The 18,222-nt window shown below is 35.5% G+C and overlaps 1 protein-coding gene across 1 annotated transcript; it reads left to right on the top strand.

Moving 5' to 3' along the window:
- Positions 1 to 202: 202 nt before the first annotated feature.
- On the top strand, positions 203 to 17,566 carry LOC141363398 (serine/threonine-protein kinase D1-like). The gene is made up of 11 exons (XM_073866069.1): positions 203 to 652; positions 776 to 853; positions 2,754 to 3,039; positions 7,007 to 7,059; positions 7,421 to 7,493; positions 7,646 to 7,752; positions 7,835 to 7,996; positions 8,132 to 8,230; positions 8,829 to 9,096; positions 16,140 to 16,225; positions 16,516 to 17,566. The coding sequence occupies exons 1-11, from the start codon at positions 557 to 559 to the stop codon at positions 16,732 to 16,734; spliced, it is 1,527 nt and encodes a 508-aa protein (XP_073722170.1). The 5' UTR covers positions 203 to 556; the 3' UTR covers positions 16,735 to 17,566.
- Positions 17,567 to 18,222: the final 656 nt, after the last annotated feature.

Raw genomic sequence — 18,222 nt, 5'->3', positions numbered from 1 at the left:
TAAACAGGGCCTCAGATTTTCTCAGAACAAATTTGTCCCTTCATAAATAATTTTAATTTTACAATTGAAGAGTTTTGTTGCAAAACGAGATAACCACCGTTTTTTTAATTGTTCAGAAATCTCGTTTTTTGGTTGTGCATTTGCAACTGCAGTTGATTTGTTTTGATTTAAACCTTCATAACTTTAAAAATACAGCTAAGTAGCACCATAAAACAAAATAATAACATGATAACATAATAATAAACATGTTTTGACAAAAATGTTAAAAAATGGATTTATCTCGTTTTGCAACGAAACTCTTCAATTCTACACTTATTATATGGTAACAATGATTTGAGTCTATTTTATTTTTTTCCTAACGAATTTATAAAATATCAAACAATAATTAAGAACTAAATTTATTTGTCATTGGTATGTTCAGGAGATTAACAGATAAACAGTACGAGTATTCAAATCCTATGAACCAGCATTTGACCTGCAATTGACATTTTCTCGAAAGGTTTTGACATGTCATTGTGTTTTTTAAAGCCCTTGCACCAGCAACAACATCCCACTTATGCGCGTGGTTCAGTCTGTCAAACACACCAAGAGGAAAAGCAGCAATGTTATGAAAGAAGGATGGCTTGTGCATTTCACCAGCAAAGACACACTGGTTAGTAGGCTGGATTTTTAATTACTTTACAATAAATAATGATTAATAAGAGAACTTGCTATACTGCGCCAGGAGTCAAGAGTGTATTGTATATAATGTGACATCATATTTTATTCACACTAGCGTAAAAGACATTACTGGAGACTAGACAGCAAGTGCATCACCCTTTTTCAGAATGATACTGGGAGCAAATACTACAAGGTAAGTTAATTTAATCTATCTGTTAAAAGTGAGCATATTAAAAAATGTATGTGCCTTCGTAAACTGAAATATTTTTGAAAATGTACTTCCACCCTATTGTGGCAATCATTCTTTAATGATGTCAGCTAGACAGCTTGGGCGGGAGCATCTGTTAACTCCGCCCCATCCAGCTGTCAATCTATTGTGAGCTTCATTTCTAAATGAAATGCTTATTTTTCTATGGCCTTGTCCACACGGACACAGGTATTTTTATAACCGTGACTTTTTTTGGCCGTTCGTCCACACAGAAACGCAGTATAACGTCACTGAAACCGAACATTTCTGAAAACCCCTGCCAGGGTGAGGTTTTTTAGAAACGCCGGTTGCAGTGTTGTCATGTAGACAGTACAACCAGGGTTTTTGCTTCTGATTAAGGCTACGTTTACATGGAAACAATCTGAAAAGAAACCGCAAAAGTGGCGTTGCGTTATCACTTTTTATTCCGCGTTTATACGAGCATTTTGAGGGGGAAATCTGCGTGCATATGGTGACGCAAAAGTGTGTGATATTCGATGTAGTATGCACTCCAGGCGGCTAGGTGGCAATGTGAAGCACTGACACACAACAACACCAAGTCCGTGTGCCTGCGTACAACCTTCTTCCTGATTCTCCCAGGTCTCGTCCAAAGCCGTCTGGTTTGCCTCCGACGAATTGGCGCATCAACAGTTTCACTGAGATAATTAATGCGCCTTCTCTGATCAGTAATACTTGCTGTGAATAATTCGTACAACTGCTGGAAAGACTTGTATATTTATCAGAGCTGCTATGGCAACTTGAAGGTCCGACGTTTGGAACAATCTGACATGTTTGTTGTTATTTTCCTGAACTGGCGCATGCCTGTGACGTAAACGCGTACGCGACGAGATCCACCGTGAGCAGACTTTTGCGTTTTTACTCTTTAGACGAGAATGCGACGGTAGATCGTTTTTAAGATTTCCACTCTGAAGGGTCTTTTCACTTTTTTGCATTTTTAAGCCCCCAAAACGCAGTCGCCGTGTAAACGAAAGGCACATCCGATAAAATATTTTTACGTTTTCACCCTCGAGCGTTCGATGGCTTTACGATTACCGCCTGCTGGTGTGGCATGCTCTTGACAGCACGTGATCACGTGTTTTTGCTTGTTCATGTAGGCGGAGATTTCTTTTAAACCAATCATGTGTGGAGGACATTTTTTTTTAAAACAGCAGGAGGGAAAACCCGTTATAAAAATCGCAACCTCCGGTTCACTGGGACTTTAAAAAGGTCCTAATACTGTATGTACCATTTACTGTAGATACAGATATACCTTTGAGGTACCAATTCATATTTTTGAGGTACTTAAATGCACCCTTAGGTACAAATATATTTTTTGTTAGGTTTTTACCTTTGTGCCAGATGCAGACTTGTAGTCTTAAACCATAGACATCATTACAAATATATGATTTATGATTAAATTTATATTTATTATTAGTTATGATGATCTAATCAAAACAAATTGAAATCAACTTTATGCATTTGTTCCAGAAATATTTGCAATGTAATTTTCCCTCCACCATGATTTTAACCACTGAATGATATTAAACACAAGACATAATTTGATAATGTGTTAAAAATGACACTGTGATGGATATGTTATGACTATCAGATAAAATGTTTTAGGGACTTTGTCACAAGGCCAAACGTACCTATAGTTAAGAAAACACAAATGAGGTATTTACTGTAGTTACATACTGTATAATTAGCTAGGGGCTTACATAACTTCTTAGATGATGTTGATAGTTTGTCCTGATAGTTTCACGTATCACTGCACACATCAGATCTACACGCATGCCTCTGCTATATAATTCAGGTTTCAGTTTTCAAACAAGACCTTCTCCAACAGGAAATCCCCTTGTCTGAGATGCTGTCTTTGGAACCAGCCAAAACCTTCAACCTGCTCCCCGAGGGTGCAAACCCACATTGCTTTGAGATTGCCACAACATCTCTGGTGTATTATGTGGGAGAGAACCTGGCTCGAGCTGACGTGGGAACATCTGGCTACGGAAGCAACGTACTTGTTAGCGGGGTGGGACAGGACGTGGCCCGCATGTGGGAGATGGCCATCCAGCATGCGCTTATGCCTGTCATCGCCAAGGGCATATCTCATGGAGGCCATCACAGCTATCACAGTATGAACTTTATGGTGAAACATTTAGGGGTTCATGTTAAGACTCTTAGTTCATGTTAAGACTCTTAACAAGTGATAAAGTAATGCAAAACTTTTATCATTAACTATAATCTTTTACATACATGAATCTTCCAGAATACAAATTCTGTGACTTTCAGAAATGTTAGGGCATGTTTTTTAAGCAATACGCTACAAGAGGATGTGCTAAATTTTGAATATAGTCTCAGGGGGGACTTGAATTAGGTTTTAGCTGTGTTATATTATCAGTCCCTACAGGATTTCACTGCTCAAGTTTTTTCATGATTTTTGTGACAAAAAATGCTTGAATTTATTTTTTGGAAAAACAAAATACTTGAATTGGAAAGCACAGGATTCTTCTTTTAAGCTACTACATGTGAAAACATTATGTAATCGCTTTTAAGAATCTAACAGTATACCACAGACAACATTCAGTACGCATTTTTATTACTATTCTGACCTCAAGAACCTTTCATCTCTTTAATTTAACTAACAATTCCTACCCAGTCTCCTGAAGATGCGTATAAATAGCACGAAGTGTAAAACTCGTGCAATACATACGCCAAATTCCACTTTGGCGTGCATATGATACGCAAGTCCTTCCCATTCACTTAAACGGGGCATCTTTTTTTGTCGTTTTATTTATTGGTTTCTCAATTTTTTTCTGTTTTTTAAACCATTTTCGCTTGGGTTTAGGGTTAGATTTTAGATTTGCTTAATGAGGTTATTTAATATACAGGTTTCTCCATGTTTTTGTCCATATTTAAGCCATGGTCGCTTGGAGTTGGGGTTAGAGTTGGGGTTTGGGTTAGGATGTCATTTTTATATAACAAAAAGTTGTTCTAACCCTAAACCCAAGCGAAAATGGTAAAAAATAGCAAAAAAATTGAGAAACCAATAAATAAAACGACAAAAAAAGATGCACCGTTTAAGTGAATGGGAAGGACTTGCGTATCATATGCACGCCAAAGTGGAATTTGGCGTATGTATTGCACGAGTTTTACACTTCGTGCTATTTATACGCATCTTCAGGAGACTGGGCTCAACAATTCATAACAATTCATGTCAACATTTCATTTCTAATGAAAATAGAAAGCACTGACATTCAATAAACAATGCATTAACTTAAGAAAATGCCAGGAATCCATCATATTAACAGCAGGCAAACAATTATTATGCAAAGCTTTAGTTATTCATCAAATTATGTCACTTAAAAATATTAAGCCATCTCTCTCTCTCTCTCTCTCTCTCTCTCTCTCTCTCTCTCTCTCTCTGTAAAGTACTCACATTGCATCTTGTTTACACATTAATGCAATCTTATATGAAATGCAGTTTTGACATTAATTGGCAATAATAAAGTTTTGACAATAATTAGACTGGCAAGGTTAAGATAGTGTATTAAACGGTCTATATATGAAGAGTTTGGTTCCAAAACGCAATAAATCCATTTTGACAATTTTCGGTAAAAACGTGTTTTCTATACCAAGAAAGTGACAAGATGAAAACAACTATTTTCTGTTACAAACTTTCACATAGCATCTTTAGGTTATAAAAACATAAAAAATTCAAAATCCATAACTGGATTTTCAAAGATTTATTATAAAAATTGATTATTTTTTCCACAAAATGCAATAAATCCATGACAAGTTTTTATTCAAAATGCTATAAATCTATTGAATCAATAGCCTATATAAATGTGCATTCATCTTTGCCATGTTATATTCATTTAGTTGACTAGTTGTACACACTAATTAAAATTATAAACATTAATGTTAATAATCAAAACACTTTGTCATATTAAGAACACTGTCATTGCTGCGGTTATACTTGACGTCGTCGCTTAACGTTTTTCACATTTCATAATGTTTTTGTCCTGCTCGATTTTCATTGACTTTGAGTAAAATTATGAAAAGTTTTTCATAAGATCCCTTGGGGTCAATGTGTTATCATGACAGAAACTTGATGCTGTCGGCCCTGGCAAACAAGCACCCGTCTCCCGAGTGCCTCTTGCGTAAATTATTAGATGTTGATGGCTTACGTTTCTTTCCCGTCACAGAAAACAGGTTTATCAATGCTATTAAAGTATTATTTTGTTTTTGTTTGTTTGTTGATCACGAAGTACAAAGTAGATGAGGAAAACTAGGATTCGGTGTACTCAACGCGCCGCCATTGTTTGTTTACATTGCGTGAATGGTGCGCTGTAATCTGTGGAGCGGATTTATGGCATTCTGTAAAAAAGGAGGAGTGGCGTTTATTGCATTTTGGGAAAAAAAGGGAGAAAAGATGACAGAATAACACGGCGGATATTGGATTTTGGGTAAAATTAAGAATTTGTTGTAATAAAGAATTTTAAAATGGCGTTTATTGCATTTTGGAACCAAACTCTTCATATGGACATCTAGAGTTTGATTTCTTTGAATGTGTGGAATGGATGGGTTTTTACCGACATCTGGTGAAAATTTCATCTCAATAGCACCTTTAGAAATATGTTAACTAAGAAAAATCGTGACGTATTCAATACTTATTTTACCCACTGTATATATGAAGAGTTTGGTTCCAGAACGCAATAAACGCCATTTTTGAAAAAAATTAGTTACTGCCAGAATCAGTATTATATCAGGTCAGTATTGAAAAGTAAATTCTTAATTTTACCCAAAATCCAATATCCACCGTGTTATTCTGTCATCTTTTCTCCCTTTTTTCCCAAAATGCAATAAACGCCACTCCCCCTTTTCTACAGAATGCCATAAATCCACTCCAAAGATTACAGCGCACCTCACGCAATGTAAACAAACAATGGCGGCGCGTTAAGTACACGGAATCCTAGTTTTCCTCATCTACTTTGTTCTTCGTGATCAACAAACAAACAAAAACAAAATAATACTTTAATAGCATTGATAAACCTGTGATGGTTTTCTGTGATGGGAAAGAAACGTAAGCCATCAACATCTAATAATTTACGCAAGAAGCACTCGGGAGACGGGTGCTTGTTTGCCCGGGCCGACAGCATCAAGTTTCTGTCATGATTACACATTGACCCCAGGGGATCAAAACTTTACATAATTTTACTCAAAGTCAGCGAAAATCGAGCAGGACCAAAACATTTTACAGCTGATTGCTGTGAAAAACATTAAGCGACGACGTCAAGTATAACCGCAGCAATGACAGTGTTCTTAATATGACAAAGTAAGTGTTTTGATTAATGACATTAATGTTTATATTTTTAATTAGTGTGTACAACTGTTCAACTAAATGAATATAACATGGCAAAGATAAATGCACATTTATATAGGCTATTGATTCAATAGATTTATAGCATTTTGAATAAAAACTTGTCATGGATTTATTGCATTTTGTGGAAAAAATAATCCGTTTTTATAATCAATCTTTGAAAATCAAGTTATGGATTTGAATTTTTTATGTTTTTATAACCTAAAGATGCTATGTGAAAGTTTGTAACAGAAAATAGTTGTTTTCATCTTGTCACTTTCTATAGAAAACACGTTTTTACCGAAATTTGTCAAAATGGATTTATTGCGTTTTGGAACCAAACTCTTCATATATTAAGTTCCCACTCTGTCTATAGCATGCTGTTGATTATACAAAACCGAAACTATTTCATAAGTTATATACTTTTAGAAAAAACACAATTTGATTGAGCAAACGCTAAATGAGCAGCATATATGTTTTTTCATTGGCATCATTTAGACGAAACCAAAAAAATATTAGGTGGCTTTAACGTGACAGTGATGTGCCAAACATCAATACTGCACAGGTGAATTTCTAATTTGATTTGCCAAGTTTTAAAAAAATGTAATGTTTATATTTGTGTGTTCCAGTAGTTCAAATTTGTTAAGGTAGATTAAATTAGCAAAGGTGTAAATATGTGGATGCAACGTTCGATATGAAAGAGCTTTAATGAGTCACACTTCTGTTTTATTAACCAACAGAGGAGGTCTCCATTAGCATCTCTGTATCCAACTGCCAGATCCAGGAGAACGTGGTAAACATTTTGCTATTTGCAAAGACATATTAAAAGATATACCGTATATTCTTTTCCCCTATATCAAGCTTTGCTTTCGTATGAAAAGATCCTACTGAGCCTGCCTATACCTGCAACCTTGAATTTCAGTGTGATATAAACACACAATGCCTCTATTGGAGATTATTTTGATTACCTGCTCGGCCATGGGGTTGCCATGGTTACCCGAGTCTCTCTGACACAGTCCTAGTGAGATGTGGAAATAGCTCTTTAGGCTACTGGTCTGAAATCATGCATTGTTACTGTACAAAATCAAAAGCAATCCGATGTATATAAGCTTTGGGAAAAGAAAAACATACATTTTTTTCTGTTTATCTTACAGGATATTAGCACCGTGTATCAAATATTCCCAGATGAAGTACTTGGCTCTGGGCAGTTTGGCATTGTATATGGAGGTAATGCAGATTTGTCTATTTACAGTACAGTGCATTTTTTTTGATCAGGTGAGGATGTGCAATAGTGTTGAATATATGTATAATGCTTACGTTACTGTATTTAGATAACACAGGTGCATATTCAATATATAGTAATTTCTGGTATATCGCAGGAAAACACAGGAAAACAGGCAGAGATGTTGCCATCAAGATCATAGATAAGTTACGTTTCCCAACCAAGCAGGAGAGCCAACTGCGCAACGAGGTTGCCATCCTTCAGGTAGAGCTACATGATAAACAAGATATTTATCATTATGCACATTATGCATACTTAATATAGATGTCATATCCGTCTCCCGCAGAACCTCCATCATCCTGGAATCGTCAACCTGGAGTGCATGTTCGAGACACCGGAGCGTGTCTTTGTTGTCATGGAAAAGCTCCATGGCGACATGTTAGAGATGATACTGTCAAGTGAGAAGGGGAGGCTGCCAGAACGCATCACCAAGTTTCTTGTCACGCAGGTGCGTCTCGCGCCGGCATCTTGCCAGACACTCTTGACTGCAGTGTTACAAATCAAATACAATATACGCATAATACAAAAAATTTCATTTACGTCATTCTGCATTGTAACCGCTACTGTTTCGATCCATTTTCAGATTCTGGTGGCACTTCGTCACCTTCACTTCAAAAACATCGTTCACTGTGACCTCAAACCCGAGAATGTTTTGTTAGCCTCGTCTGACTCTTTTCCACAAGTGAGTAAAATCCCAACAAAAGAAAAGGAAATACGTGAATGAAGCGAGGCCACACCAAAATGATGACTAAATGGATCTGTTTTTGTAAATGCACAAGAATAAAAGAGGGTAATTATAGCGCGCTCGAGGGTTGTGTGTGTGTCTACATTTTAATGAAAGATTTCTAAATTATCCTCCCATTGTTTCTCGCGTCTGCCGAGCAAGATGTCGTCGAGCACAAAGGTGACTCACCGTTCAGACAAACATTTCGGACGAATGCTAAACAAGCCGTTTTACAAATATTTCCCGGAAAGGACGCCAGAACTCGAGCTGTCAACGTTTCAACTCGGCTTTTATCGGCTCAGGTGCTTGTTGCTGTTCTTAAGGAAATGTTTCGAAGGTGGAAAATGTAGATCAGCAGGAGATACATTGTAACCACATCCAACTGGGTGATAATTTCACTTGACTTTCGTACAGACCCTGACAACTGATTATTATGGCGTCTGTGGTGTTAAAAGCATGTTTTTTGGGGTCTTTTGTGCATCTCAGTCCTAGTTTAGTATTAGACTCCAGGTGTCTGTTTTTTCTAATGCTCATTGTTCATTGGTTTGTCTTGCAGGTGAAGCTGTGCGATTTCGGTTTCGCGCGAATTATCGGAGAGAAGTCTTTCAGGCGTTCTGTAGTGGGCACGCCGGCGTACCTCGCACCGGAGGTGCTTCGAAACAAGGGCTACAACCGCTCGCTGGACATGTGGTCCGTGGGTGTCATCGTCTATGTTAGTCTCAGTGGAACGTTCCCCTTTAATGAGGATGAAGACATCCATGACCAAATTCAAAATGCTGCTTTCATGTACCCACCCAACCCGTGGAAAACAGTGACTCCAGAAGGTAGGTTTTAGGGTAAGCTGTCAGAAATATGGGACTTGGTTATCACTAAGGCTGGTACCTTTCAAAAAGCACACCTAAAGAGTTCATATTAGTACCTTAAGGGTACATATTATTGGGGTACCAAAAGGTGCATATAATACCTCAAAGGTACTGCAAAGGTACATATTAGTACCAAATGTATACATATTTTTACCTAAATGGTACATATTAGGACCCTTTTAAAGGGTACTGCCTCAGTGAAAGCTTGGGACCATTTTTTGAAAAAAAAAACCTTCTGAAAGTTTAAGGCACGTAGTGCTGTTATCAATCAATCTAAATACATCAAAACTGCATTGTATTGCAAGGTCATTGTTTAAGGTAACACAGGGTTAGCATTTAAACCCAGAGTCATAAGCCAGCGCTTTTAATCTCTCTAAACTGGAAATAAGTCCAGTATGTGTTTATGTTAATTTGTAAAGATGTACTGTATGTGTTAATCCAGTCTCAGAGCTATTATGTGATCCCAGAGATATGAGAAAAACCTATATGAATCCATAAGCTAGCTACTGTATATAAATCTCATTAAATGTGTTTCCATCACACTGATTTTGTGCACATTTTGAGTTATCTAATAAGAAACGAGTGATGGAAATGCCAAATATCGAATAAAAATACTTTAACTCTTTACCTGCCATTGACGAGTGATCTTGTCAATTAAGAGCAAACATTTGCATAAAAAAACGTGTTCCTGATTAATTTTTATGCTAATCTGCAATACCGACATATCCACAAAAAACTGAAGCCAAAACGTTATTACTAATTTTAAACTTTGTATATGTTATGATAATCGTTCTGAATCTAAAGGAACAAAATTCCTTCATAAAATGCAATTATTTCAGCTTTTTGCTGAAAAAAATTAAATTTTAAAGAAAAAAACCCATATTTAAGAGTTTATAAGCAGATAAAAATATAGAAAGGATGAAACGTTTCTTTCCCATTTTGTTTTTTTATTTATTTTTTGTTTGAAAGCAGAGTGTCTGTTCTTTCATTTGATATATATGTATGTTTATATATTTTTAGAAGAAAATTTTCCTGGAAGGCATTTTGTAAAAAATCACAAAAAATGCTGGCGGGCAACTTTAAAAAAAATGGCTGGTGGGGAATGAATTAATTCGCAAAAAAGTTTGAATGTGAAAAAGGGTAAATGCGAATAATGGGAGATGGAAACAGTGGTGAATACATTTGTAGTGAACGTAAAAACCCACGTGACTGATAGTCTAGCTGTTTCAGCTGATGTTAGCTGCGTCTGAAATCTTTAAAATGCTGCCTTCGGAGGCAGCATTCCAAGGCATGAAGGCATCACGTAAGAATTCAATATTTGCTTTATTTCTTGACTCCTGATATACCTTCATCGTCTTGTCCCACAATAGGCTTTATGCCCAGCTGCACTACTTCCTGAACTTCAGCCAGCTCCTTGTTTCCTGTCTGCCATTATTGGACAAGCTGATTAATCCAGGTGTGCCTGACCTCAGTAGTCACAACAACAATAATCAGGCACACCTGGATTAATCAGCTTGTCCAATAATGGCAGACAGGAAACAAGGAGCTGGCTGAAGTTCAGGAAGTAGTGCAGTTGGGCATAAAGCCTATTCTATGTGTGTGTGTGTGTGTGTGTGTGTGTGTGTGTGCGTGTGTGTGTGTGTGTGCGTGTGTGTGTGTGTCTGTGTGTGTCTGTGTGTGTGCGCGCGGGGAATGTGATTGCTCGGGCCTGGTCGAATTCGAAAAAGTAAAGTCGCAGCCAAGAAAGCGGCTGGATCATATTTTAGTGTAAATAAAGTTATATTTTCACTTTTACAACTTTTCATTGCATTTCTAGTGAGAAATTAGTATTTCATATTATGTTAATATTTCAAACAGAATTTCAATGTATTTCCCTATGCCGCCGAATTCATTGCCTCATGAGGCAGCAAGGCAACAAGTCAGCTGCCTCCGGTTTTTCTATTTACTTTTTTGCAAATTTTGAAAAGATTCACTGCTCGTTTCAGATGAAAACCCAGTTACTGTTAATGTACACATACCAAGTATCGCACAATACATTTCTATGTAGCCAGCTGCTAATATCTCACACTCTTAGTCTAGTTATGTGCAGTTAACCTTTTCAGACTTGCTATTTTGAAGTCTCCTCACTTCTCTTTCGAATGCCAGCACTTTCAACTTAATATTCATATTTGAGATGCACTGGCTCTAATTATCTCTGCCCTGTAACTGTAAGCGAAGATGACCTCAACTCGCCAAACATCATTTTATACTTGAAAATGAAAATATGGTCAGCGTTAAGGTAAAGCCTTGAATTGTGGGTGTGGAATAGGTTATATTTACGTACAAGTCATGCGTAATCCGCATGAAGAGAATCGACCTTCGTCTCATTACCTTAAGTAGATTTTTGATGCCCTCACCTTTGACCCTGTTTATTTTCTAACGCCTTCTTTCTTCCTCATTAAAATATCTGGAGAACAAGAGCAGACTTAGTTTACTTAAGACCACTGGCAACTGAAACAAATTAATCGTGTGCACTTTTATTTATTTATATAGTTTGGTTGGTATCAAGTATAGTGATTTTTAACAATTACATTCTGGTTTTAAAACGGTTTTAATTGAATTTCGTCTTGTTTACTCTGAAGTGAAAATAATTACGGTCCATAATAAGTGTGCATGACTCAAAAAGTGCTTTATAAAACAGAAACTCCATGGCAAAACATACAGTATATCAAATTCTAACAAATATATACATGTATATATCTATATACTGTATATAATATATATATATATATATATATATATATATATATATATATATTTTTTTTTTTTTTATATTTTTATATATATATATATATATATATATATATATTTATATATATATATATATATATATATATATATATATATATATATATATATATATATATATATATATATATATATGTATATATATATGTATATGTACACACAAAATTGCTGATATGTACACTGTAAAACCTAAAAGTTAACTCAACTCAAACCATTTAAGTAAACCGGTAGGGCTGGGTATCGATTCAGATGTTCCAGATCGATTCAATTTCAATTCACAAGCTATCCAATCGACAGAGATGGGCATAAATACATGGAAATGTATTTCAAATACAAATACAAAATACTGTGTCGAAAAATGTATTTAAATACAAATACAAAATACTGTGAGGAAAAATGTATTTAAATACAAATACAGTATTTTGTATTTTGAAAATACACAAAATACATGTGAAATTGGTGATTCTGTGCAAGTATCTCTATTAGGCTGAAATCTATCTGGGTCTATTTCTGAATGCCAAAAAGCATTTAGATGTGTGCAACTGCTTAGAAACTTTCATTTTATTTTACGTACCTTTTGCTTTCCCCTGCCCTGTAAAAAAAACTTGGTAACACTTTACTTGAAGGGGTGTGCATAAGGCCGACATGGCACATTCATAATCATAACATGACATGTGTCATGAACATGAAGAAGATTTTATGCACATTTATGACAACTGCCATTAAGTGTCATTTACTTAATTATGTCATTTTTAATGCAAAGATGATATTGTTTGAGATATCTTTGTTATGACAACTTGACACATAAACCAATACAACACAACTTGTTATAAATTATAAACAATAATTATCAAACTTAAGAAACTACCTAGCTTTGTGGGTTAACATTACATTAAACCATGATTTAAATGGCATTAAGTGTTAATACTATGTCAAATATTATTAATACTCGGTCAAATAAACATTATGAACTGAAGAATATTCATGATGCTGTTATAAAAACTATTTAACAGAGTATTAACACTTAATGACATTTTAATGACAAATTATATTTGTATCACTGGTAAAAAGTGGTCAGTTATGTTGTCTTGGTTAATGTCAAGTTGTCATGGCAAGTTATGATGTATGGGTTAAAGCAACACTATGTAGTTTCCATGTAAAAATGACTTACAGCTCCCCCATGTGGTTGAAAAGTGCAACAGTGCCTGGTATCAGACACTCTTCTGCAGGCAGGGTGAGGGGCGGGGCTGTGTGTTCTACCCTCCACCGCCACTTTCAGAGTGTGCTTGTAGCAGCTAGGAGGCTGCTTAGGTTGCAACAACAGTACAATTTGTCCAGTTAAAAGTTGTTCTATCACTGAAATAATTTTAGAGACATTATTTAAAGGTAAAAAAACTACATAGTGTTGCTTTAATGTCAAGTTGTCATAACAAAGACATCTCAAACAATGTCATCTTTGCAATAAAAATGACATAATTGAACAAATGACACTTAATGACAGTTGTCATAAATGTGCATAAAATCTTCTTCATATTCATGACACGTGTCATGTTATGATTATGAATGTGTCATGTCAGCCTTATGAACACCCCTTCAAGTAAAGTGATGTTTTATAAAAACATCATTAAAACTTTTTCATGTGTCGTCAAAATGACCCACAACCTAATCAGTTTATATGTTAAGAAATCCATGCATTTACAAACGTCTCACCAGACAAATTATTCGGCAAACTAATTCCTCTCATTGCTGCTTTTTGATGGTTTTGAGAACAATTACTCACGAGTCGTCCTCTGTCATTTCACAGAATTATACAATGGAAAGCACGTCAAGCATAAAAGCCTTTTAGGTTTACACAGTTTTTCAATATTTTACTATGTTCTTACCTGATGAATGGATACATGCCTATCTTTTTTCAATACTGTATGTGCACTTAATCTTTGCACAGCATGTCATGAATGTGTTAGCATTTAGCCTGGTCCCATTTATTTCTTAGGATCCAAACAGGGATGAATTTAGAAGCCACCAAACACTTCCATGTTTTCCCTATTTAAAGACTGTTACATAGTTACACAAGTAAGTATGGTGGCACAAAATAAAACGTGATTTTTAAGTGAATAAAAAAATGAGAACTATATTGTATGGCGGAAGAGCACTTAGTTTGCAGCACTTCAACCTCTGGCGCAGTAACATCATTACTCCTGTGAAGATGTTACTGCGCGCTGAGGTCAAAATGCTGCAAACTATGTGCTCTTTCTCCATGCATTGAAAAAAGATAGTTATGTATTAATTTGTCTAAGTTGAGGTAAGAACATAGTAAAATATAAAAAAATTGTGGTTTTCCTTTAAGTCAAAAGTGTAGGCCAATTTGTCAGCGTTCAACACTCTGTCTCAGTCGTGCAATGTGCAAGTGCAACTGTAGCGTGCAACTGCCTACCAACGTGCAAGTGTGAATTTGAATTTCCTTTTGCGACAGTTATAACACAAATCACATCACACCCAATAACTCAATCGCCTTTGCTTTATTTCCCACTCCAACATTTCAATTATTGCCCACTAAAAGCTGCATAGATATATTTGCTTACCTGAACTCTGTTGTCTGGTCTGAACTAGTTGATGCATGAAAACAGTACCCTGACTGACTGGCTCAAAGTATTTTGAGTATTTTAAAAATACAAAAATACTCATCTTAAATGTATTTAAATACAAATTACATTTCTTTTTTTCAAAGGCTTTAAAATACAAAATACAAAATACTATTTTGTATTTCAAATACGTATTTTAAATACATGTATTTGAAATACTGCCCATCCCTGCCAATCGATTCGATTTCGAATATCGGTTTAATTTTCGGTTCCGGTTCTCGGGTCGGTTTTTAACCTCGATTCAACTCAATGAATATAGATTTAATACAAATACTACATTAATAAAAAAGAACAGTGAACATAAGTTTACAAGTGGGTAATTAATAAAAATAAATTAAAAACCACAACACTATTGTTGTCGTCTTGCTTGCGAAATCTAAAATGCTTCCATACCTTTGACTTTTTATGTGAAGGTGGCATAAAAAGTGCCATTTTAAGCACTGAATGAAAGAATGAAAGGCTCCTTGGTAACATCGCAAGGCAAAAAAAGAGGGTGACATCTAGTGAAGAAGACTAGTAATTTGATTAACGTTATCTTATGTTCAATGTTTGCAGAAAAAAATATGAAAAAAAAATCGATTCTGCTCTTTGAGAATCGATTCTGAATCGACCACGTTATAAAAACGATTAATCGAAAAATCAATTTTTTGCCCAGCCCTATAAACCGGTTGCATTAGTTTTAAAACACATACATTTGAGTACTGTGAACTTAAACAAATTGAGTCACTACTTCACACTACTTAAATATAAGTGCATAATGCACATGACTCAAGTTCACAGTACTTATATTTATGTGTTTTAAAACTTAAATAGTCTAATGCAACCGGTTTACTTAAATGGTTTGAGTTAACTGTTAAGTTTTACAGTATGTATATGTATGTGTGTGTGTATTACATATACATATACATACATATACATACATATATATACATATATATACACACACACACACACACACACACACACACACACACACACACACATATATATATATATATATATATATATATATATATATATATATATATATATATATATATATATATAATTTATTTATTATTATCTTTATATTTTATTAGTATATAAACATTTAAAAAATATTTATTTATTTTGTTTATTAAAGTGAAATATACATATTTATTATATATATATATATATATATATATATTGTTAACTTAATATATTTTTTGTTAAATTAAAACTGAATTTTTCGTTGGCTCTTTGCATGACTATACCCCACTACTAAGCTGATGGTAAAAGCATGCTTATGTGGAAAAAAATAAGTGAATGCGAAATAAAGGGGAAAGAGAAGATAAAGAGAAGAGAGGCAGAGGGTTAAATAAAGAGATCGTGCTCAATTTTTGTTACGAGCCACTCATGTGAGTAATGGCAGGCGAGGCCTCGGACTAAAGCGCGGGGGCCCCAAGGTTCAGAAACTTTGGAGTCTCTCAGAAATCTCTGACCCTTAAAATAATGTTAACATGATGTTGGTTTTGCTCATTATCCCTCTGGACAGAAAATCCTTCAGGTTTTCAGTCGTGGTCTGCTCACTGACAACCTGTTTTGTTGTTGCAGCAATTGACCTTATTAATAACCTGCTGCAAGTCAAAATGAGGAAGCGTTACAGCGTGGACAAGTCTCTCAGCCATCCCTGGTTACAGGTTAGAAAGATAATCACTTTTATATGTCTGGTGTGGTATCATATGCACACAAAAAAATCTTCTCAAATCCCCCCACATCCATACGTTATCATTAAGGATCCTGATCCTAGAGAGAGTTGTCCTGAGCTTAGCTCCAACCGTAAATAAACACATTTATTTAAAATTTCAGTAGTCGTGATAGTACCTACAGGTGTGTTTCAGGGATGGACGCAAACAGGACAGTGACTCTCCAGGATTGGACACCTCTGCTTTTAGACGTTTTGAGAAATGTTGATGTATTTTTATGACAGGACTACCAGATGTGGTTGGACCTTCGAACTCTGGAGTGCAAAATGCTGGAGCGATACATCACCCACGAAAGCGATGATTTACGCTGGGAGCATTTCGCAGAACAAAATGGCCTTCAGTACCCCGCCCACTTAATCAACCCCCACGCTAATGTAAGCGAAGAGGCGGAGTCTGATGAGGCCGTGATGAGCATGCTCAGCGACCGAGTCAGTGTGCTGTAAATTGACGCCTGTCCCTTTAAGGGCACAATGGAGCTTAAGCCAACTGTATACAACAGCTAAATCAACACTTCAATCGAATGCCTTGTGTTAAAACAATTTTATTTAACAGCACAATGCAGATTAAGCACAAATTTCATTAAACACACAGTGCCTAAACCGCAAAAGCCAAACTAGCCATACATTGTGGATCGAACAATCAAATATATTGCAAAACATTACAACTACGCTCAGACTTTATATATATAATATTTGCAGGCTATTTTGTTTAGAAGGACTGTCTGGTTTTGGAGATTAACTTGTATGTTTTTGTGCAATTATTCGGTACCAGAAGTATTGTTTGTATAATTCACTCTATAATATATATATATATAAAACACTAACTTATACATTCTTTGGAAATATTCTGCTTTGAACGTTGGTGAATGCCACTGTAATTTTGTGCTGACCATTGCATCAGTGGAAATAACTTCACAAAGCAGAGAGCATTTATAGCTTTCGTAGTATTGTGTTTATGTGCTTTTGAATGTACCGTGTGAGCGTGCGCGCGCGTGTGTGTGTGAGTTTTTTGGAGGCCTGTTTTGTTATACAGTAGTTTTCTGTGCACTTTCAAGACAACAAAGCAACACTGCCTGTGGATGGGACGTCTCTCCCTTTGCTTTCTTCAGAGATGGAACAATAAAGTACAGCTGGTACACAAACAGTGTTATGTGAGGTATGACGTGAGTTTCAGTGTTTCTTCAATGTTGCCTTTAAGTGAAGACCTCAAGGGTAAAACCCATGTATGTACAATTATTTATTCACCAGAAGCTCTGTATTAAAAGGCTGATTAAAGGATTTTACCAAAATGTTTACTCTTTTAGTTGTTTATTATGATCTTGAATGTGCGCAAGCTGGTATTTGGGGTTAGTTATGAAGGCGCATGCGTGGCGTAAAACATATACATGCGATGTGTATTTGGCACGCTGCTGGGTTTATGGTCATATCAAGTACAGGTTGTCTGGTGTCCTCATGATTTGTCCCTAATCAACAGAGGGCGCTATTTGCTTATGCAGCATTAAAGGCTGTGCAAACCATTCTCAGTTAAAACACGTCTTACAGACGACTAAAATACATGAACCTTTAACAAAACACTGACTGTGTTTGGGAAAAAACACACTAATGTAGTGGATTTGGCTAATATTTGTATTACCCAGAGTTTTTAATGATACAGTAGACTTAAAACAATTTAAAATGAGACTAGATTAGATTAAAATGCATTTATGATTTGTAAAAAAAATTTATTATATTTTAAACATTTATATATTACAATATAATTAATATTTTTATAAATAGCTATATTACAACTCGTAATTGTATTTTTCTAGCTCATCCCTGAACGCATTTATCAAGACAACAGGTAATATTTATGACATTTAGACTTTCCTTTCTTCGTTTCTCAATTTTTTTTCAATTTTAATTTGTAAATAATCCATTCTGAAACACCAGCCG

This window comes from Misgurnus anguillicaudatus, unplaced genomic scaffold (assembly GCF_027580225.2).
Source record: "Misgurnus anguillicaudatus unplaced genomic scaffold, ASM2758022v2 HiC_scaffold_34, whole genome shotgun sequence".
In the NCBI taxonomy this organism is placed as follows: domain Eukaryota; kingdom Metazoa; phylum Chordata; class Actinopteri; order Cypriniformes; family Cobitidae; genus Misgurnus; species Misgurnus anguillicaudatus.
Note: the sequence above shows the minus strand (reverse complement) of the source record. Positions and strands in the feature narration are given on the sequence as shown.

Bases quoted from the DNA above. Each gene is read 5' to 3' on its own strand.
- LOC141363398 (XM_073866069.1), top strand. From the start codon at position 557: ATGCGCGTGGTTCAGTCTGTCAAACACACCAAGAGGAAAAGCAGCAAT. The intron at 3,040-7,006 runs GTATGAACTTTA...ATTAACCAACAG, and splicing joins AGGCCATCACAGCTATCACA to AGGAGGTCTCCATTAGCATC. The intron at 7,494-7,645 runs GTAATGCAGATT...GGTATATCGCAG, and splicing joins GTTTGGCATTGTATATGGAG to GAAAACACAGGAAAACAGGC.